This window comes from Bactrocera dorsalis, chromosome 3 (assembly GCF_023373825.1).
Source record: "Bactrocera dorsalis isolate Fly_Bdor chromosome 3, ASM2337382v1, whole genome shotgun sequence".
Classification (NCBI taxonomy): domain Eukaryota; kingdom Metazoa; phylum Arthropoda; class Insecta; order Diptera; family Tephritidae; genus Bactrocera; species Bactrocera dorsalis.
In genome coordinates, this window is record NC_064305.1 from 84646336 (window position 1) to 84669002 (window position 22667).

Here is a 22667-nt window from a genome sequence, read left to right on the forward strand (position 1 = left end):
TAAAATAGATATATTCGTGTGTATGTAGCTTAGAGGCATGCAATTTTCGAACAATTGTAATTCTTATAGTTTTGATGTCTCCAAAAAACTAGGTCAAGCAAGTTATTTTGAATAATCAGCTTTATTGCCGCTTCGCCGAGGCATGCAATGAGGATTGCATGCAGCCTTACCATAATCTTTAGACAAATATATTTACATTTTTGAAAATAATAAGAAGTTCTACCCAATTTCATACATTACTTTATTGGCATTTACTAATTTTCGCTTTTTACACACTTTTTCTCTTTTTCAAACTCAGGTGAAATCGATGATTTAATAGAGAAACTGAAAACGACCTCGGTGAGCGCGGAGAACACGACCAGTGACAGCTATAGCAACACCAACAGCCTACTCACCCAAATATCCGCTACGAAAGATCCCAAACTCTTCGACAAACATGAATTGGCCGATCTCTTTATGGCCTTGGCACAATCAGAGGAATTGAACATACGCAAGGAGGCAGCCAAATGCATTGCCGAAATCACAAAATCCGAAGTGCAACGCAAGAAGTTCACAAAACGTGAAATTATCGAAGTGTTTCTAAAATATCTGCGCGAGCTGCCGGCCGATGCGAATTTGGAGTTGCCCATACAAATATGCCGAGCGCTCGGCAATATCTGCTACTTGAACGATGAGGCGCGCGATCTCATACTTGAGCTGCATGGCGATGAGGTGCTCGTGCGTCTGCTCGACATAACGCAAGTCGACGACACGGAGAACGCATTGCAGTTTATTAAAGTGCGCGGGGGTTTGCTTTCGAATTATCTATTGGGTGGCGAAGGTTTGGCTAAACGCGCACTGGAGTTGGAAATAATGCAAAAGCTACAACAGATTATTACAATCGGCATGGGTAATGTTGAGGAGCATGAGGATCTGCTATTGAATACTCTACCGCTGTTGAGCATACTAACCGAAAATGCGCCCGATTTGAATTTCGATGCGAATCTCAACATACAGTTGTCGCATATTTTGGCTGCCTCCACAAATCCCGATTTAGCGGAAATGTGCCTTGAACTGTTGCATTATCAGGCGGAAAATGATGATGTGAAATTGCTGCTGGCAAAGGATGGCCTCTGTGAGACGATCTATAATCTGCTTGAGAAATATAAGACTTTGGCGAGTACCAGTGAGGCGCGTGCGCTCATGAAGCTGGCATGCGAATTGATTGTATTAATACTCACGGGAGGTAAGTGGCACCGAAATAAGTCATATTGTTATAAAGTAGGATCCTTATCGAGGTTCCCTATTTTTCTAAAGAAAAAGCATAGGAACTTAAATATAATGGGGAATAGGGAGTATTATAATTTGAAAGAATATTCTTTGGAATTTATGTTTTGAAGATTATCACTTTCAAATGTTGGCCACAATTACGTCTTAGATGGTCGATCCGTTGTGTCCAAATTTTCAATGACTCGTATGAGCATTTCGAGTGGTAACTGGCGAATAACACCCGTGATGTTCTGCTCCAATGCCTGAATTGAAGCGGAATTGGCCGCAAAGACTTTAGACTTCACGAAAAAGTCTAACGGTGTGTTATCACACGAACTTGGTGCCCAATCGACCGGCCCAAAACGTGAAATTATCTACTCACTGAAATGTTCTTTCAATAAATTCATTGATACAAATATCGCCGAGATCACGAGCTTCAATTTTATGCATCAAATAGTGGGTTATCTTGGCGCGATTACGGTCGCCATTGACGGTTACCTTCTCACCGGCATCATTTTTGAAGAAATATGGACCGATGATTCCACCCACCGGCCCACAAACGATACCGTTGTTTTACTGGATGAAATGTCAGCTCTTGAATATCTTCATCCCAAATACGACAATGCTTTTTGTTTACATACCCATTGAGCCAGAAATGGTCCTCATCGCAGAAAAAAAGTTGGCTCAAAAACGTCGGATCTTCTTGGAACTTTTGAAGAGGTCATAGAGCGATCGAGGGACTTCAGTTCAATTCAAGAACTCGACGTAACATGCACCAAGTCGTTCCATACGTCAGTCCGAGTTGCTAGAAACGGCGCTGAATCGGCTCTCCATGGTCTTCGTGTACACTCTCAGCTACAGCTGCTAGATTTTTTTTCGATAATGAAATCACACGTTAACCTTACTTTTTGTATCACACAGCGTATTATATTAAACGCATAAATATTAAATTGTATATTTTTATTATTTCACACACTTCCAGACGAATCTATGCATTTTCTTTACTCGACGCCACTGCTAAAGAGCATGGAAGACTGGCTTGACTCGGAGGATATCGATCTGCTCACCACCGGTGTGCTTGCGCTGGGCAATTTCGCGCGCACAGACAGCCATTGCATTTATATGGTGGAAAATAAGATTATGAACAAATTACTCGATGTCTTGGCCAAAAATAATGGCGTCAAAGACGATGTGCGTCTACAGCATGCACTGCTGAGCGCATTGCGTAATCTTGTCATACCGAAGCCAAACAAAAATGCTGTCATACAAGCTGGACTTGTAGAAACCATACTGCCAATGCTGGAGATACATCAGCCGCCGGTCGTCTTCAAGCTGTTGGGTACTTTGCGCATGACAGTGGATGGTCAAGGTTTGTCATACATATAATATGTTTATACCTATATGTACTTCGATATGTACATATGTATGTATTTATATGATTTTTACTATTTATATATAAATCTTGCAGAAAAATTGGCACTGGAACTGCTACGCAATAAGACACTTATCGAACAACTTGTACACTGGAGCAAATCTTCCGACTATGCTGGCGTCACAGGCGAATCGCTGAGGCTAATGGCTTGGCTAATCAAGCACGCCTATTTGGGTCGCATCGCCTACGCCTTGCCACGCAAAGGCGATGCACCGGTTGAACATTTCGCCGACAAACTGCCACCGGAGGATTACGATCGCAGCAGTTTGCAAGCGTTCATCGCCATTGAAGGCACCGTCGAGGCTATGATCAACATGTTGACATCGCAACATTTAGTCATGCAAAACGAAGCGCTAATTGCCTTATGTATATTGTCTGTAGTGTATTTGACGAATAGCGCTGCCGCCAAGAGTGATGATGTGAATCTGGCCGAGATTTATATTAAATATGAAGTTGGTAAGAAATTGGCGGAATTAATACGTAAATCATCAGACACAATGACCAAGGAGATTGTGGAAAATTTACAAAACTTTAATAATCTATTGCGCACTTCCGGCAAATTGGTGACGCACCTGGAGGAGAACAATATCAATGAGTTGCTGAAGTCGATACCGATACTAACCGAATACTGCACACTTTAAAAGGATGCGCACTGTGCGTCCATTGCCGCCGGGTTGGGGACTCTTGTCAGTTAGGGAACTGGCAAAATCAATTTGATTTGATGAAGGTTTAAACACACGAGTGACGAGGAACGAGATAAAATTTTAATTTAGGGAAAAATGTTGGCAAATGCAAATTGTTGAAATTGTTAAAGAAAAAACGCGAAACACATACATAAATAATGACTAGTTTATTATTTCTCTAAACACACAATTATATATGCATATAAGTGCTGATATTCAAGAATATATGTTTCGGCACTATGCAGTAAACACGTGAGAAGTAGATTTGCAAAGATTTCGTAGCGAACGATTAAGCGTTTTAGCATTTTGCGCGTATTTTTTAGTGTTGTGACCATTTACTTACATACATACGTACATATAGACACTTATATATACATATATACTCACTGAAATATATAAATGCGAAAGTATTAATGTGTCGGCGGTAATAATGCGTATAGGCGGAATTTATAAGGCACTATTTTGCATTAGTTTTTTGTTTTGAATACAATTTTTTTAAATTTTTTCTTTAATGATGATTTTATAATTTAAACATTTTTTTATAATTTTTAATTTTTTTTTATAATTTTTAATTTTTTATTTTTAATTTTATTTATAATTTTTTTCAAATTTTTTTTTTTTTTACATTTTTTTTAATAATTTTTTTAATCTTTTTTTTATAATGTTTTTATTTTTCCTCTTAATATTTATTTTTTAGATTTTTCAAAAAATTTGGCCTGCTAAAAAATGATAGGTATTGTATGTATGTATATAGAACGATATACAAAAAACGTACAGAAAAAATTTTGTAGTGATCATTCGCCTCCGGGTAATCACTCAAAAGCAAATTCGAATAAGCGCTGTTTTGAGAAAAATGCGTTTAAAGGTAAACTGATGACACTGGTTGAACTTAGCGGCTACAATTTAGAAGGCCGTAACTCAAAATCTATTTCGGATATCGATTTAAAATTTTAGTATGTTATTTTGCAACTTATAACAACTTATTGAAATATGAATATAAAGTTTTTTATTTTTTATTATATTTATTTTTTATTTATTTATTTTTTATTTATTTATTTTTTATTTTTTTTTATTATTATTATTTATTTTTTTTTATTATTATTATTTATTTTTTCAATTTCACACTATTTGTACCCCTTAAGATACATATTTGCTTAACAAATTTCGAGGCATACTTTTCAATTTTTCTGAAATAGTTACCATTCTTTGCCAACGCCAATTTCTTGACACTCGTCCACACCGAACTTTTGGTTTCCACCTGTACGCATGTGCTCACATAATACATACATTTTACATAATACAAATAGATGGCACAAAAATAAGAAATATACCGTCATCTGCACCAATACAAATTATTTTAAATAATCAACAGTATATTGTGAATTTTATTTAATATACACTCATAAATATACATATATTGTACTATTAAAAAACTTAATGTCGCACATTAGTTTATAAGTAATAAGTATATAATAAAGTTGAGAGAGTCGTAATGTCGCACATGCACTAGAACAACGATTTGCAGTCAGACTTGTAGTTTTTAGTAATAGCATATACAATATTAAAACGTTGTATGGTAATTTAGTAGTAGAAGAAAAAAGTCTCATATAATTCAAACCTGAGCAAAAAGAAAAATTATTAAATTTTTTTTGAGGACCAACAGTTTTGGTAAACATAATTTGCATTTGCAGGCTTTCATTTACTTTTTCAATTAAATGCATTAAAAGCAAAGCATGTAAACTCAATTTACCAAATAAAGAAAGAAGAAATAAAGTTGTTTAACTAAAATATGGTTTCGCGTATGCAAATTCGAATTTTTTAATACAAATTTTTTTTACTAAAAAATCATTCATCATAAATATATTTTTTTATGTGCAAATTACATCTTTCACTATGCCAAAGGCTGTCTTTTTGAAGAGTACTATACAAGCATAATCATTTATGATATAAATTATGTACTTGGAATACTTGCATTTCTCTTCCTCATTATTAAGAAAAAGTTTTGGAATTTATATTTATATATTTAATCTCTACAATAAACAAAATGCAAGTGCTTTGGAGATGTTTGGTCTAGCACACATGTGCATACATAACAAGATATTCTATCGTTTCGAAAAGTATTAATTATTTATTTTTAAATAAAACAAATAAATTATTTCTATTTTAAATAGTTTATAAAATCACAGTATATAAGGTATGTTTAGGTATATAGTTACAAATATAATAACATACCTACATACATAAATCCTGGTTATTTACATAGTGAAGCAAATATATTCTTAAAATAAAAGCTTTTTTTATTCAGTTGTAAAACAATGTAACAAATATTAAAAAACACACACTGCACTCACAGCATTTTAAACAAAAAAAATATAGTGAAAGTAAAGTAAATAGCATTTAATCAAGCAGCAACTGTGTGGACGGTTTTCAACCCCATATTAAGAACAATCAGCACAATACGAAACATAAAACGGGTGTTAAAAAACAAAAAATGTTTTCAAAGATAAAATTTTAAACATGCACAATATTGATTATGTAATGTTTTGCGCAAAAACTAATTTACTTGAATTAAATATATACATAGACATGTGCATTTGTAGGTACACACATACATACTGATAAACATGCACGCAAGTTTGTATATGAATTGAGTCAAATCAGCCACACAAAGTATTGTAATAAAATCGGTTAGCGGCATTTATACAATGTCATTATTTAATATATTGATAATTACATTTGAACATAAAAGAAAAATATGAGATTCAAATAAAATTTGAAAATAATAATAATTTAAGTGAAGAAATTATACATCATACATTCTTTCGAAAATAAACATAGTCTAAGCAATGAAACCTTGTTAAAACTGCTCTAACACCACAAAATAAATCACCAAGAAATTCGAAATCAATAAATCGATGATAGTAGAATATGTGTATTTTATTTATGGCTTTGATGAAAATATAAATGGTGACTTTTTTCAATATTATTATATTTTGAAATTCGTACACTTGTACGGTGAGTTAAGAAATAATCTTGCCTTTGCGCAACACCACGCGATTGGAGATAATTTGCTGGCATATAAATGTCAGACAAATTCTACCCTATTGGCTAAAGTTGACCGCTTCTATGTAAAAGTTCAAGATGAAAATTCGCAGGTGAAAATTCAGTCCTTGATGGTTCCACACGGTCTTTGTGCAATGTGTAACTCCTGGGGAATCGAAACCGTGCCTAATGGCGGTCAATAAGAGCGCTATAAAAACAAATTCTTTATTCCTGTGAAAGCACATTCAGTGGCATTATTTATGGAATTCGATTTCTTTTGCATGGCCACAACGGGACGTTTGCAGTAATCCAGACGCTGAACCCAATTTTCGACGGTTTTCAAGCATAAATCTGCCGATACTGCTGCAATTTTACGTTCGATGTTCGTACGAAGTTCATCAATCGTCGCTGGCTTTTTGACATAGACGATAGACTTGACGTAGCCCCGCAGGAAATAGTCACGGCGTCAAATCGCGGGCTTCTGACGCCGTTCAGTTGGAACCACATATTGTCCAAGTCCATTTCATTCAGTTCGGGCCAAAAATATTCGATTATCAATGAGCGGTTGTGATTCCCGTTCACAGTCAAGTGCCGGTCTTCAACACCACGGAAGAAGTACGGCCCAATGAGGCATGCGACCCATAAACCGTACCAAGCCGTAATTTTTTCGAGATGCAATGGTGACTCATGGAGTGCGCACTAATGCACTTTCACAGGAATAAAGAATTTTATTTATATCCCAAACTGTTTTAGTTTTATTTAAAAAAAATTTTGTAGCGGACGTCGTTTGTTGTTCTTATCGGTTTACTTTTGTAACGACCCTATTGAAAAACCCGTTATAACTGCTACCGACTAATAGATGTCCCTCAAAATCAGTTTATGCTGATTGGTATTTTTTGTCATTTTAACTTAAATACTAACATATATCATAAATAATGTAAATATTTAATAACTAATAAATAAAAATTCATATTTTATATAACCGTTGTACAAATAATTTGTCCATAATGCAAATGTAATTAATATAATAATATAAAGCAATGTGGCATCGCCAAAGGCCACGTCAAGTTTTGCTAAAAAATGTGTAGCCCAATTGTTTCTGCTGTTCGTATTGCATTATTTTTCGCTTTTGCTCGTCTTTGCAGTTCAATGAAAATTTGTCGGGCCAATTTTGTGGTGCCAATAAATTAAATTGGGGTTTAATTAAATCTATAAAACTAGGTAAATCTTTTAAACCGTGTGATTAAAAGCAAGATTTGCGTTAACAATTTCTCTGAAATAGTTTTAATCAACGTGTGTGCGTGTTTGCTGAAATTTTCAGTTTGCTGTTGCCTCCAAAGTTGCTGATAAAAATTTCGCTGAACAAAAGCAGCAAAGAAAAGTGTAAGTGCCTCGAAAAATTTGCAAAAGTATCATCGAGTTATTATATGGTCAATAATTAGATATACTATTAACATTAGTGAAAAGTGCACGTTTTCTTAGTTCCGGAGATAATTTCAGATGTGCTGTGAAAATTCAATTGAAGAGTGCACGTAATAATACAGATGTAGTCAATAATTACATATCGCAATTTAATACAACGCCCAAATGTACTCATGATGATTGGACATAGCGAACATTGACCCAAGTAACAAAGTTTAAATTGACATATCACATCGTCCTTATTAAAAATCATATAAAAATTTCGGTATATAAGCGCTTTCACATAGAAAAAATGTTTCTTATTGGAATGAAAATCTAACACATTGTCGTTGCTCTCGTCCCTTCGATTTGGTGTGAACGTCTCATCTACTCAGCTGGTTGCTGTCGTCGTCAGTAGTGGGCCATTTAATACGTACACGCAAAGAAAGGCGAAAACTTGTCTAAATTCATAGCTTTCTTTTGACTAGGCTTCCTGCTTTTCGCGTTAGTGATTTTGCATTTTTGCTTCTGCATATTCGCCATTCGTCGCCACAGTGGGGTTAGTAAATCAACAATGGAGATGTGCAAGTTAACAGCAAACGTGCGCTAGATAGGATAGTAAAGTACACGCGGAAAGCAGCTGTCAAAACGTGCAATACGTCATTTGACCAATCGTTGCAACAGCTTCTCTGGAAATATAGATAAGAGATTTTCCGAAATACGTCACAACTATGCTGTCGTCACTTCAGTAAACTACTCTCAACCGGTTGTGTACACATACCTTTACGACAAATTGGCACACGCAATGTTTCTGCTTCTCATAATGTCTTAACTGATTGCGTAGGTATAGATAGGTATAGGTAGTTCTTATCAAATTCAATATCATTTTGGTTTATCTCGATCAACATTTTTTAGTGAAATGTTTATTGTATGTACATACATATGTATATACATCATAAATGTTTCTCAGTCCAAAATAAACATAAGAAATTCGAATTTGTTCCTTACACATACAACTTAACGGATATTATCTTTCGAGAAAAATACTTAACTTTACGTGACGAAATATGTGTTTTGCAATTTAACCGTTTTGGATGCCGGAAGTAAAGTTTAACTTGTCTACATTAAATAAAATTGAAGGTATCGTAACAAAAACAACAACAACAAAGAGAATTCGTCTGGCACAATTCTAATTGAAGGTCCAACGTTCAAAACTCTGTTAAACTTGTGAATATGTGTATTACCAGTTGCCATGCGAAGTAGAAGCTTTTATTTTCAGATTTACGGGCATATTCAATTATATGTAACTACTATGTGTAATACTATGTATTGGCAGACGTATATATTCATACAACTGCATAAAAGTAAACATTTACATCGGTGGTCGCAATACTGAAGGCATTTGTGCGTGACATGTCAACATTAATTTAGGGCCGCAGACCCTACTGATAAGACAAATTATAGAGTTAAAGTTTACATAGAACCATCTGTAACATATTTACATGTCCGGACGATTTTTTAATGACTAAAATGTTTTCATTGTAATGCCTTTCGAAAAAGGTTTCAAGTTATTGATTCAAAGTAAATCCATAATTTTTCGAAATCAGCAGCGTTCCTAAAATAAAGAATATTTTCACTGAGAAATTCATTAATTTTAGGAATAATTTCCCCATTAAGTTTCTAACAACTTCTCATTCGTTTATTTGATTCATATTGCGTGTAATTAAAAATGCAGGAAGGGATGTTTTGTGCATCGGAATGCAATATTTTGTATAAAGCAATAATTAAACGCTTTTGTTGAATTTTGCTTACTAATTCATGCAATATGAATATTTATGAATGTACGTTTATGTGTGTGGCTATTTTCTTTTCAACGATTTTCTTAATATTTAATTCCTTCATATTCATGTACGTTGATATATTAAAACCAAAACATACATATGTATGTACATCCACCAACATATACAGACAAATTTGTCGATTTGTATTTACGGCGAAAACAACAAATTTCATAGTAAAATTTTTGGCTTAGATAATGGAAACAATGATGATTCGAAAATTATGTATGCATAACATATAAGCGTTGCGAAAAGTATATTTTTGTACCAGCTATTGCTGGGTTAAGGTCAAGGTTAAGGCTCACTTTTTAATACGTAATCGTTTTTGACGACATGCTTTTTATAACTTATTTAATTATTGTTTTTCTACCTATCTGTTAGTTTTTATATTTTTAATATTTCATGTCCACTGATTCTTCGTGACTAAAATATGAATTACAATTTATAATAATTTGTATAAGATAATGGGAAATTAAAATATGATATGTTATCTTTGAATTACATTTTATGTAATAGACTTAAAATATTAAAAAGTTGGAAGCAAATTGCAATTAAAAGTAAGTACACTTTGTATCTTTTATAATAAATATCATAAAATAAAAAGTGGAAAAATAATATAATAATAAATAACATACACCTTATCTTAAAATACACAATTATACTTTCATTCTATTCATTTAAAGTATGTATATGATAAAAATATGGAATTGTGCTGGTCAATTCGGATACTCTGAAGGCAGTAGTTATAGTCGTATTATCAATTTTTTGGCTATTAATGTTTATCTTATTTTGTTTGGTCAACTTTTATGGCAGTTATGTGCTATAGTTGGCCCATCTGAATTATTTTCAGAACTTTTATTAAATATAATAAAGGATTTTTGGGAATGCTGCTGAGTTTTCAGAACTTGTCGCATAAAAATTTGGTTTCATTCTGGTAACGTAGATCCCACTTTCATATGAATGGGAAATTATTCCGATACTTACTACTTGCATTCAAAGCCTTTATTGCCTTTTTTTGTTAAATTAAAATATTTTTAAATCAAAAAATCTTTTTTTTTTAACTATTTTGTAAAATATTATAACATAAAAATAAATCTTTATCAGTTTTTTTATTAGATATAATGTATATATCACTTTACTGGACCTTTTACTTAAACATCCGCAAGGCCAATTAAAACATACTTAGATAACCTTTACGTTGTTCCTTGTTGTTATTCGTACACTGAGATAAGAGTTGCGTTCGTATATATTGTATTCAATTATCTTTGATAACACTTTTAAGTGTTTGAAAATGCCTTGAGAATTTGTGCTGACAAACGCTGAGTTGTGATATCTAAGAAATAGGGCGTGAAAATTGACGCGTGCTAATGGTTGATGCCGCTTGACTGTCGGGCTCAGGGTTATATTAAAAATTTTTATATTACAATTCGTAATTACAATTTTTCGTCTCTCATCAACAGGTGTTTTCATTTCTATGAATTAAGCAAAGCTACATGAAAATGTCTGGCTATGCGAATACTAATTACGGTCCTCCGCCCATGGGGCAAACAAATTTGGTGAATGGCTTACCAGCCACACAACAGCAACAGCAAACAGCCCAAGGAGTTGCCGGCGCACCACCACCGCCATTCTCCGCAAATCCTCAACAACAAATTCAGCAGCAGCAACAACAAATACTACAACAGAAACAACCACAACAACAACAAATATTGTCGCAGCCGGTACCAACATTGCAAAGTAATATGAGTAAATTTTTGCCACCAACGTCAAATTCTGCGTCGTCAGCAGCACTTAATGGACCAACGAGACCACCATCAACAACAGCGCAAGCACCAGCTAGTAATTTGCCGCCACATATGCGACCGCCTGGCATGAACGGCCCACCCGGAGCTATGCCCTTGACCAATGGTGGAGGTGGTAGCGGTGATTTGAGCACGAACTCTTCGCGCACAGCATCACCTTCATTGGCGCAGCAAGCACAGTTTGGCGGCTATAACACGAAACCGCCACTCAGTCATGCGCCTAGTGGTAATGTGACTGCAAGTAATCCGCAATACTCGTCAGCAAGCGCTGCAGCTTTGTCGGGCAGCATGCAAAACTTAAGTATTAATCGCACCAATGGCGCAGCGCCGGCGAACATGCCACCTCCAACGAATATGCAGCAACAGCGGCAACCGTCGATAACGCCAAACCAGACGCAGCAGCAGCAAACGCCGTTCCCAAGCAATTACCAGGTGCGCAGAAATAATTTACTTACTTAATTCATATTTTTTTAAAGATTTTTCTAAACTTTCATATAGGCCAATTTCCGTACGAATGCCATGAATGCACCCACACCTTTGTCAACGCAGCCGCCAGTTTCGCAAGCTAACGTTCCGCCACCGCACTCGACTGCCGCTTATGCCGGCGGCAAACCCTTGCAGCCGCCAACACCATACACGAATACATCGTTCAGCCAAACAGCACCAACGCAAACTTTGAACGCTACAGCGGGTGCACAGCCACCAACGTCGCAACCACCAGCCAGCAGTGCGGCTATGTTCGGAACATCGCGTTCGCAACCTATTTTGGCAAATGCGCCACCAAGTGCGCATCCACAGCCGCCACAAGCAGCGACTCTTGCGAATGCCAATTACGCACCAAGCACAGCAGTTGGTGCCATGCAGTCACCACTACCGCCCACAAGTGCTGCCGCAACAGCGCTGCAACAAAATCAGTTGAATAATAATACCCAACAACAAACGTCGACTTTACGAAAACCGATGTATCCTTCTGGACCGCCACCAACGCTAGCGACTACACCGCAACAGCAGCCACAACAGCCCTATGCGCCAGTATATCAGCCACAGCCGGGTCTATTCAATGGACAGCCTAACACCGCACCATTACAATATCAATCACAGCCTTACATGCAGCAACCGCCGCCAGTGCAGCAGCAGCAATTCCCTCAGCCCCAACAACAGCACCATCAGCAGCAACAACAACAACAAAACTTTCCTATACCAAGCGGTGGCGCATATAATCAGCAAATGAGTGTCACACAGGCGGGTTTCAGTCGGCTATGGGGTCAAGATACAATTGATTTAATGCAAAATCGCCACATTTTGTCGCCTGCCACTGTAACACCTCCCCGCATTGTACTCAACAATCAATTCCACGAATCGATTAATTGCAATCCAAAGTAAGTTTGTTCGATGGTAAACTGGAAATCAAGAAAATTAATAATTTATTACTTTTTCACACAGCATAATGCGTAGTACTATTGCCAAAATACCAGAAAGCAATGCCTTGCTACAAAAGTCTCGTTTGCCATTGGGCATTTTGATACATCCATTCCGTGATATTAATGTAAGTAAATTGAAAATATTTTGATGATTGCTTTATAAGAGTTTATGTAACGGTATTTTGTGAAACTACTAGAATTGCTTTAAAATAGAATTACCGATCACTAAAAATAACCTAAATCAGTAAAATTGTCTTAGCTGAATTGATACCAATCTACTTTGAATAGAGCTAGCGCTAATGTTATGAAATTACAAGTAAAAATGTACAAGTAGATTTCTTGAATATATTAATATATAATAATATATATAATATTTTTATCTTAATTTTGATCGATCAGTTTGTTTGTCAGCTTTGTGCAATAATGGTCTGTTCAAAACAATATGTTTGGAGATTGTAGGGTTAACTTGCACTATAATCTAAGCTAAATTTCGTAAAGATATCTTGTCAAATAAAAAAGTTTTCCATACAAGGACTAGATTTTGATCGATCAGTTTGTATGGGAACTATGAGCTATAGTGGCCCGATTTTAACAATATCTGTTTTGATTGCAGTCTTGCCTTGGACAATAATATATGCCAAATTTTGTGAAGATTTCATGTCAAATAAAAAAGTTTTCCATACAAAAAGTAGATTTCGATCTATCAGTTTGTATGGAAACTATGAGCTATAACAGTCCGATCCGAACCATATCTTCGGAGATTATGGTATTGTCTTGGGCAATGTTCCATGCCAAATCTCGTAAAGATATCATATCTAAGAAAAAGTTCTCCATACAATAACTTCATTTTCATTGTTCAGTATTGTATACACATACACAAACGAAAATGACTAAATCGGCTCTGGTCATTACGGTGATTATTTATATAGTACGTAAATATTTTATAAGGTTTCTTTCTGGGTGTTACAAATTTAATATACCCTTTTCAGGGTATACAAATAATTATAGTTTATTTAGGACTCTACTTTTCCCTTCAAAATAGCATATTTTTTAATTGTTTCCCTCTAGTTATAAAATTCAAATTCGCTACTTAGCTCTATATACACAACATGTATTTCCATTTGCAGAGTTTACCAGTAATTCAGTGTCCCAACATTGTGCGCTGTCGTTTGTGTCGCACGTACATCAATCCCTTTGTATATTTCGTCGACAGTAAAATGTGGAAGTGCAATCTTTGCTATCGGGTCAATGAATGTAAGTGCTTATTATTCACGAATGCTATTATTCAAAGTTAATTATTGCAATATTTCACATCATTTTAGTGCCCGAAGATTTTCAATATGATCCAGCAACGAAAACATATGGTGATGTAATGCGTCGTCCGGAAGTGCGTTCAAGCACTATTGAATTTATTGCGCCTTCTGAGTATATGGTGAGTAATAATCGCTACATATTATATACCTACTTCAAACTTATTATTAAACTTAAACATAATTTTTAGTTACGCCCACCGCAACCCGCCATCTATTTGTTCCTGTTCGATGTTTCCATTATTGCCCAACAAAGCGGTTATCTGGAGAATATTTGCGCCACACTGAGTAAACACTTAGACGATATGCCGGGTGATGCACGCACACAAATCGGCTTTATTGCATACAACAGTCACGTGCATTTCTACAGCATGGCTGAGGGCTATAATCAGCCACACGAACTCACGTTGCTCGATATAGATGGTTAGTTGTTTTTTTTTTGGTTTATTTTATTTTATTTTAATGCAAAAATTTTAATTCTTAAATAAATATTTATAATTAAAGATCCGTTTCTGCCGCGACCTGACAATCTATTGGTCAATTTGAAGGAGTGCAAGGAATTAGTAAAAGATTTACTAACACAACTGCCTAAGCGTTTTGCCGACACACACGATCCGGGTTCAGCACTCGGCTCTGCTTTGCAGGTTGCTTATAAGCTGATGGTGAGTAGTTTAGGTTGATAATATAGTGTGGCAACTGTTTTTAAGAGTTAACTAAACAAATGGGATATTGAGAAACTTTATTGATTTATTTCACCAAAGTTTTTTAAAAAGTTGAGTGTTTGTGCTTCAGAGTTTTAAAATTTTACAGAAATATATATTTCGGAAGTTTTTAATACGATTATGAAACCCTCAAACCTGACTCCATTTGTAACATGATTTTCGTTTCAATCAATTTATTAACAAAAACCTTGAACGACTATAAACAATTTTTGGGCCGCTAAAAAAATATTTGCTGAAAACGGTATTCAGTCTTTTGCATATTAAATTTGTTTGGTATACTCCTAGGGCTATCCCGCTTAACATTGTATTCATTATTCATCATGTTAAAATTTGTATTTTCTTACCTCCAATAGCAAGCATCGGGCGGTCGCGTAACTGTTTTCCAAACGTGCCTTCCTAATAAAGGACCCGGTTCGCTGGAACCGCGTGAAGATCCCAATAATCGATCCGCCAAGGATGTGGCTCATCTAAATCCAGCAACAGATTTCTATAAGCGCTTTGCCTTGGAATGTTCGGGCTACCAAATTGCAGTGGATTTGTTTTTACTGAATCAACAGTATAGTGATATGGCAACGATATGTAAGTAATGATTTCGTTTATGTAGTTGTTTTCTATTGTCTTGCATTTTACAAATTTAATATCTTTTTTGTGATAACCTAAAAAAGAGTTTGTAATTAAACAATTATTGCTATCAAAATATAAAAATCGCTTGTGAAACAAACAATACTTTCATCCATCTTTGCAGCGGGCATCAGCAAATATAGTGGCGGCTGCGTGCATCACTTCCCGCTCTATCAGAAAACGAAGCCGCAAATTGTGGACTCAGTGAGGCAATGCTTCAAACGCTATTTGGTGCGTAAGATCGGCTTTGAGGCTGTGATGCGCATACGCTGTACGCGCGGCCTACAGGTGCACACATTCCATGGCAATTTCTTCGTACGTTCAACCGACTTACTTTCATTGCCGAACGTCAATCCAGATGCCGGCTATGGCATGCAGGTTAGTTACCAACAACATGCCTACACACTTTACATATTTTTGAGTTCATTTGTATGTCACACGTTCAGATTTCGTACGAGGAGTCGTTGAGTGAAGCGAAAACGGTCTGCTTCCAAGCAGCGCTGCTGTACACGAACAGTGAGGGTGAACGTCGCATACGTGTCCATACAATGTGCCTACCCGTAACCGGCTCACTGCCCGAAGTTATGCATGCCGCCGATACGGAAGCCATAATTGGTTTGCTTTCGAAAATGGCAGTTGATCGGTCGCTGACGTCGAATGTTGCCGATGCGCGCGAGGCATTCATCAACGCAACTGTAGATATATTTAATGCATTTAAAATTGCACAAAATCTACCCTCTGGCCAGAGTGGTCAATTGATTGCGCCGCGCAGTTTGGCACTGATGCCATTATATATATCGGCGTTACTCAAGCACGTAAGTGACACGTTGATTGAAGCACAAGTCTGAAATGTAAAGAAAGTTTGTTTATACAAATTGCTTTTGTTTTTTGCTTCCTTATTTTTATATTTGCACAGCCGGCTTTCCGCGTCGGCACCAGCACCCGTCTAGATGATCGCGTATATGCGATGGATTGCATGAAGACTTTGCCATTGGATCAGTTGATGAAATTCATTTATCCAGAATTTTATTTAATCGACGCATTGTTCTATCCGAATGCAAATGCTTTAGAAGATGAGGAGGAGGAAGATTTACCAGACTTGCCGCGTTTGCAGCTATCGGCTGAATTGTAAGTGCACACAAATACAAATCTCTTATAACACGCATTACCATATATACATACATATTTGTGTTTACATTTTCACAGCTTGGATTCGCGTTCAATATTTTTGTTGGATTGCGGTAATCTAATTATCATCTATGTTGGCCTTAACGTGCCCGTCAATGTGCTGGAAGGTGTATTTGGTATGTTTTGCGTGTATTTATATTCGATTTCTTATCAATTCTCCTTTCATTCTGTTTATTTGTATGATTAACTTTGATTCTTAATTATATTTAATAGGTGTTAAAGCTACCGCAGAATTGCCCGACTATTTGTATGGCTTGCCGAATGTGACTAGTCCGGCCAACGACATATTAAAGCGATTTATATTGCGTCTGAATGATGACAAACCGTATCCGCCAATGGTACAGGTTATAAGGTAAGCTTCTTGCTACTTTGCGTGATTAAATTCAAGTCTATGCAAAATTTGTTTTTGCTTAAGAAGGTTACGAATGACTAAATAAGTGCAACTTTACCTTTATCTGATCAAATTTAACTCGGTACATCTTTTTTCATGTTTTTTGTATGTTGAATTGTCGAAAATTTTGCAGAACTGTTTTGATAATTTTATTTTATTGCAAACACATGTAATTGAGTGCACAAAGCCTGCAGTGAATGTAATAAAGTTATTGAAAATTTGCCTTATATCGACTCAACATATTTTGGAGCATGTCAATTGTAGACTCGTAGCAAAGCACTTGGAACGTTTGCAAAAACAACGTAGAGTAGAGGTCGCAAAAGAGAATTTATATTTATCCAAATCATCAATACTGTTGACGAGACGTTGGTTTATTAATCGTTAAAACTGTCGAACAATTTAGCGAAGGGCGAAATCGAAAAAACCATGTCAAATTCGGTCAAAAATTAAGGTGATTCTCATCGTTTTCTTTTATTTCGCTTCGTTCCACAGAATCAGACGGTCAACATGGAGAGTGACCCTTGCTCTGCTTCGTTATGGATACTGTAACAGGTTAAACTCATATCTATCCTAGGCTATGCATCGTGAGCGAAAGGAGCAGAAAATTCATGAATTTTTTTTACCACGATAATGCGCCGTCTCATTTTAACATGATTGTTACTGACTTTTCTTTTGGCTAGACACGAAAATAGAGTTATTGCTTAGCCACTGTATTCGCCAGATTTCGCTCCCTGCGACATTTTTTTGTTTATGAAACTGAATAATTCATTTCGAGAAACACGCCATGAGCCCATTGAAGCCATTAAAAGTCACTCTTACATATGAGAAGTATAGTCAAGTTCTCCGAACTCGTATATTTATTCGACCAAAGACTGTCGAATTGGCTTCAAGAATATTTGGCCTTCAATGCGTGTATCGATTCAATGCTTTCAAGTGACTCGAAACGGTTTCCCCGCGGTCGTTTGAGTTTGCCGAATAGCCAGAAGACACAAGAAACTAAATCGGACGAATGATGTGGTTGTGGCACTATCTTGGTTGAAAATTTGGCGATAAACTCACGAACAATCAATGCGGTGCATTATCGTGGTGCAAAAACCAAGAATTGTCGGCCCATATTCCGGCATTATTTTTCAAATATTATTCCTTGTTGAGTTTGGCCGTTCGGCAGGAATTTTGCCTTGCGATAATTGAAGAAAACTGTCAACAAAACCTTGATATTTCATCTGCTTTGACGTGGTTTTCGGCTTCGGCTCACCTTTGCCACGATATTCGACCGATTTATCGCCTGTTTGCAGGACTCATTATCTCAAAATTTGGTACATACTATTGTGCTAGGCAACGACACAATCTTTAAACAAATTGTTCAGATTAGCTGACATTTAAACTAACCCATCGAAATCAAGATAAAGATCTGTTTGTACCCTTATATGCTATAATAAGTGCAACTGTGAAGGGTATAATAGCTTCGGCACAGCCGAAATTAACATTTTTTCTTATTTTTTAATCAAACACATTTTCCTATCACATTTTCTATCATATCATCAAAACTTAATTTGCTTTTTTTCTTATCATTCCAGGGATACAAGTACGGCCAAGCCACAGTTTATTGAGAAATTAGTCGATGATCGTAGTGAATCTAGTTTATCGTATTATGAATTTTTGCAACATATACGGACTCAGGTTAAATAGTATATTATAAGTGGAAATTAAACGGATTAATTGATTACCATATACATACATGCATACATAGATACAATAATTTAAAGAAATTAGCCACAAATGATGAAAAGAAGATAACAAATACAAAAAGCGATTTCTTATCTTACATGTAAAAGCGTAAAAGCGTATGAATGTAATCAATTACTTATAAATATAAATATATTATACATATAAACAAACAATAAATTCGCTAAACAATTAACTACTTACTACCTATTATGTGGTTGATTGATATACGAATAAGGAATTTACAGTTATAAGTACGCATATAATCCACAAGCAAATACGAAAATGAATAATTAAAATTAACTTTAGATTATAAACGAAAAAAGAGTAAACTAACAATATACCTATATATATATATATATATATATAATACGTCTTTAACAACTTAGAAAGCAAGAAATCGTACTAAAAATGTGTAGTCTATAAGCACGGAGAAGCGAAGAGTAAACGACGCCTTTGCATAGCGTAAACAGCAAACAACAACAATTGAAATAATAAATATATTAGTTACAAACTCAAAACAACGCAGCGGAGTAGAACGCCTCGTGACTACAACGGGGTTTTTAATATACATACATACATACAAATATACAGAAATGCGATTTCAAAAAGCGTGTTCAAAACACCGGCTTATCGTCAGAGCAAATTAGCTGAAAACGTGAGCGATATTAAACTTTGTTTGCTGCGTGCCTAAGTAGCGAAGAGATTAATAATAAACAGCTGTGGTACTATGCGAATACATACATATTTGTAACACCTTATTTCCCGTTGTATTGTTCAAAGTTAAATCTAGATAATCTTTCTGACGAAGTTGTGTAGTGCGAGAGCGAGCGGCAGGTGGCATAAGTCTCATTCATATTGATGAGCAGTAACGCAGCATGTGGGGCGCATTTGACTGATGATGGCAATATTATAGAAACAAACGAATGCATAATTAAGTAGACGAGATAACGATGTTAAAATATTGAGTAAAAAGTAAAAAGTGTGAAACATTCTAGCCGGCTGCATTCTAGCTAGCTGCAGTACGCGTATTTATAATAGCAATGCAATTGTGTTATTGTCTGTACATAGGGAATTAATAAATAATAAATAATAACAAATTAAAAACATTTTAATACCTAAGTAAGTTTCCAATTCCACATGCATACTTCTTTTATTTAATTTAATTTTTTTTTTTTTTGTAATTTAAAATTTTAAAACTTTCATGCTTCGTATTTGATATGAAAGCGTGTGTTTTAATTTTTATTTTCTTTGTTGTCACTTTTTTTTAATAATTTAAGTAAATGCTTTGGTTTTATGAAAGGTGTGGTGACTACAACGAAAGCTTCAATGTTTTAATTTATTAAAAAAAAATTATTTGAAATAAATATTAAATGTGTTTAATAATCGAAAAAATAAATTATAATATGAAGAGTATATATTACGTTTGTGGTTCGATTTGAAATTTATTTAGAGCGCATACTTATTTTTTCTTTATATCAAATTTTTTTGTTTACTAAGAATTGTAAAAAGCGAGCAATTTACGAAAATTGCGTTAAATAATGAAATATACGTCATGTGGCATGGAAATGTGGTAGCTGATATAAAAAATTTGTTTAAGCATGAAAATTATAAATTAATAGTTATTATTTAGTATGTTTGCTTAGTTGCTTATTGAAATTGGTTAGCATATATACAATGTATATACATACATATCGTCACCTAAAATGCAAAACAATGTATCTTCAAAAAAATCGAAATTCAGTTTTTTATTGCTTACTATTTATTACATCATATTACATATGTATGTGTAACATTAAATTTTCAGCTTCGGTTGTCAGATATAACCATTTTATAACCAAAACTCAAATTTTGTTTCAATATTAGTAATTTAGGTGATGATATGTACATTAGGGTTATTTACAAAGTTGATTTTTTTTTACAAACGGCCACTGCAGTTTCTGTTTGTGCCCTAAAGAATTGTTCCAATGTAAGCAAGCTATTATTTTAAAATGTAAACAATACTTAATTCATATTTCTTTTCGCATATATAAAAAAAAGGATTTTTTTACGTTTTGCATTAAACAAGTGATATGATATTCCATTAAAAAATTCGTTCTATAAAAAAGTTATCATTTTTTTTTCATATAACACTCTTAAAAGTCGTACAGTTAAAATTGTATATGAAGTGTTTTGAGAATTCATACAAGTGATTTGCACATTTTGTGTTGCTCATACGACATGGTGTACTATATGAATTGATAATATTTGATACATAACTTTAACTGTGTATAGCTTTTAAAGACATATTTTTAGGTAAAAAATTATTAAGACCCTTTTTATGCAGTGGAAATATTGAGTATAATTCTTTTATATTTATTAGTTGAAAATATATTGAAAAACAAAAAATTCCATGTAAAATGTATGGAAAAAGTAAAGTTATTTAGGCACGTTTTAAATTGAAAATAAATAACTGTTAGCAATGGTTAATTTTTTAAGACAAAAACTGAAACTTAAGGAGTTTACAAAAATAATGAACTTTGGTAATAACAAAAACAACTAATACATATGTAAGTACATACTAAGTATATGTATGTAGTATGTACTAACTATAATTTTACTTCAACATCCTTTTTTTTAATTTTCTTAAAATATTTTTTTTTTTAGTTGTAGCAGCCAAAATATTTATATTGTTTGTAAACGTTGCGAAGTAAACATAATTAAATTTATTTCTAAAATGTTATTCTAAAATGGAAAGTGATTCCTCTAATTTGTAATCTTAACAAAAAGCCGTTAAATATAAAAATATATGCGTGTATATGTTTTTTTAAATATTGTTGAGTGCTTTTCCAGTCGCCTATTTTATGCTTTGAACCAATGTGTCTAAAAGATTTTACATTTAAAAGTCTTTCCACATAATTTGTTTGGTTAGTTAAATATTTTTATTATTTTAATTTTTTATGAATTAAGCAAAGATAAACATACTTATGTTAGTAATTTTCTGAATTATTATTATAAATACGTATTAGGACTAAGTTTTTTCGGTTTTAGCGGTTCTATGCAATTATAAATAAATACCTATATTTACATACATTATATATATACATACAAGCAGATTTGTATATGTATAAAGAAATATGCTATACAATAATGTAACTGTAACTATTGTGGATAAAAGCATAATTTTTAATAAATTTAATGCAGTAAGCTAATTTAAATTAAATAAGAAAACTGCAGAAGTTTGTGGTTTGTGTTTGTTCTTTCTTAACTGCATTTGGAAAAGAGCTTTGAGAACCATTTTCGCACTGAATTTAAATTTGTAAACAAATTACTTTTAGATCCATGCTGCCTGAACGGCTAAGGCCGTGTATTATGATTTCGTTCGCATATAGAAATTATATTTTCAAGCGAAGTGGTGGTCAATTTTACTTAGTGGGCTTTACTTCTCAATTGGCTACGCAGTTCAAAGTAGCACCTGTTGGCAAGAGTTATTCTGCGATGGATTTCAAGGCTGACGTGGTTGTTATTGTTAATGCTGGTTCCAAGATAGACGAAATTATCTACGACTTCAAAGTTTTGACTGTCAACTGTGAGGCGGGAGCATAGTCGTCTTCGTTCACTACCAGACCCATTTGCTTCGCTTCCTTATACAGAACTAACAGCGCTGTTATTTAGGCCAATGATAAATATCTTCGACGTACGCCAGTAGCTTTACACAAATATTTTCTCTTTTCAAATCTGCATCTCGAATTATTTTCTCCAGGAATAGATTGAAAAAGTCGCACAGTGAGTAGTCGTCTTGTCTGAAACCTAAAGCCACACTGATACACAGTGGTCTAATCAGTTTGTCGAAGGTAGGCTTTA

At 34.5% G+C, this 22667-nt stretch overlaps 3 protein-coding genes across 5 annotated transcripts in view; 2 read left to right on the forward strand and 1 right to left on the reverse strand.

Moving 5' to 3' along the window:
* Positions 1–3870, forward strand: part of LOC105227763 (GTPase-GDP dissociation stimulator vimar) — a 28648-nt gene extending 24778 nt beyond the window's left edge. For both annotated transcript variants that reach the window (XM_049452800.1, XM_049452799.1), the window contains exons 2-4: positions 299–1225; positions 2231–2617; positions 2717–3870. In XM_049452800.1, the coding sequence (XP_049308757.1) occupies positions 457–1225; positions 2231–2617; positions 2717–3321 (1761 nt within the window). In that variant the 5' untranslated portion in view covers positions 299–456 and the 3' untranslated portion in view covers positions 3322–3870. The remainder of the gene's footprint in view (positions 1–298; positions 1226–2230; positions 2618–2716) is intronic.
* The window catches only part of LOC105227766 (23 kDa integral membrane protein), a 48868-nt gene extending 42931 nt beyond the window's left edge, over positions 1–5937 (reverse strand). The window contains exon 1 of the mRNA XM_049452811.1: positions 5927–5937. The gene's annotated coding sequence lies outside the window, so the exon portion shown is untranslated. The remainder of the gene's footprint in view (positions 1–5926) is intronic.
* A 1569-nt stretch (positions 5938–7506) lies between these two features.
* LOC105227760 (protein transport protein Sec24A) lies at positions 7507–21324 on the forward strand. 2 transcript variants are annotated; one of them, XM_011207266.4, is made up of 15 exons: positions 7507–7788; positions 11105–11878; positions 11945–12825; positions 12890–12992; positions 13995–14121; positions 14190–14299; positions 14369–14600; positions 14682–14839; positions 15253–15478; positions 15645–15898; positions 15967–16335; positions 16437–16648; positions 16727–16824; positions 16922–17060; positions 18677–21324. In XM_011207266.4, the coding sequence occupies exons 2-15, from the start codon at positions 11138–11140 to the stop codon at positions 18786–18788; spliced, it is 3762 nt and encodes a 1253-aa protein (XP_011205568.2). In that variant the 5' UTR covers positions 7507–7788; positions 11105–11137; the 3' UTR covers positions 18789–21324. The 2 variants fall into 2 exon arrangements, with proteins under 2 accessions (XP_011205568.2, XP_011205569.2); XM_011207267.4 differs by lacking the exon at positions 7507–7788 and adding an exon at positions 7844–8646.
* The last annotated feature ends 1343 nt before the right edge of the window (positions 21325–22667 follow it).

Excerpts from the sequence above, each read along its gene's own strand:
- LOC105227760 (XM_011207266.4), top strand. The coding sequence starts at position 11,138 with ATGAAAATGTCTGGCTATGCGAATACTAATTACGGTCCTCCGCCCATG. Across the intron at positions 15,899-15,966 it reads ATGCCGGCTATGGCATGCAG|ATTTCGTACGAGGAGTCGTT; the intron begins GTTAGTTACCAA and ends TCACACGTTCAG. Across the intron at positions 16,649-16,726 it reads TTGCAGCTATCGGCTGAATT|CTTGGATTCGCGTTCAATAT; the intron begins GTAAGTGCACAC and ends ACATTTTCACAG.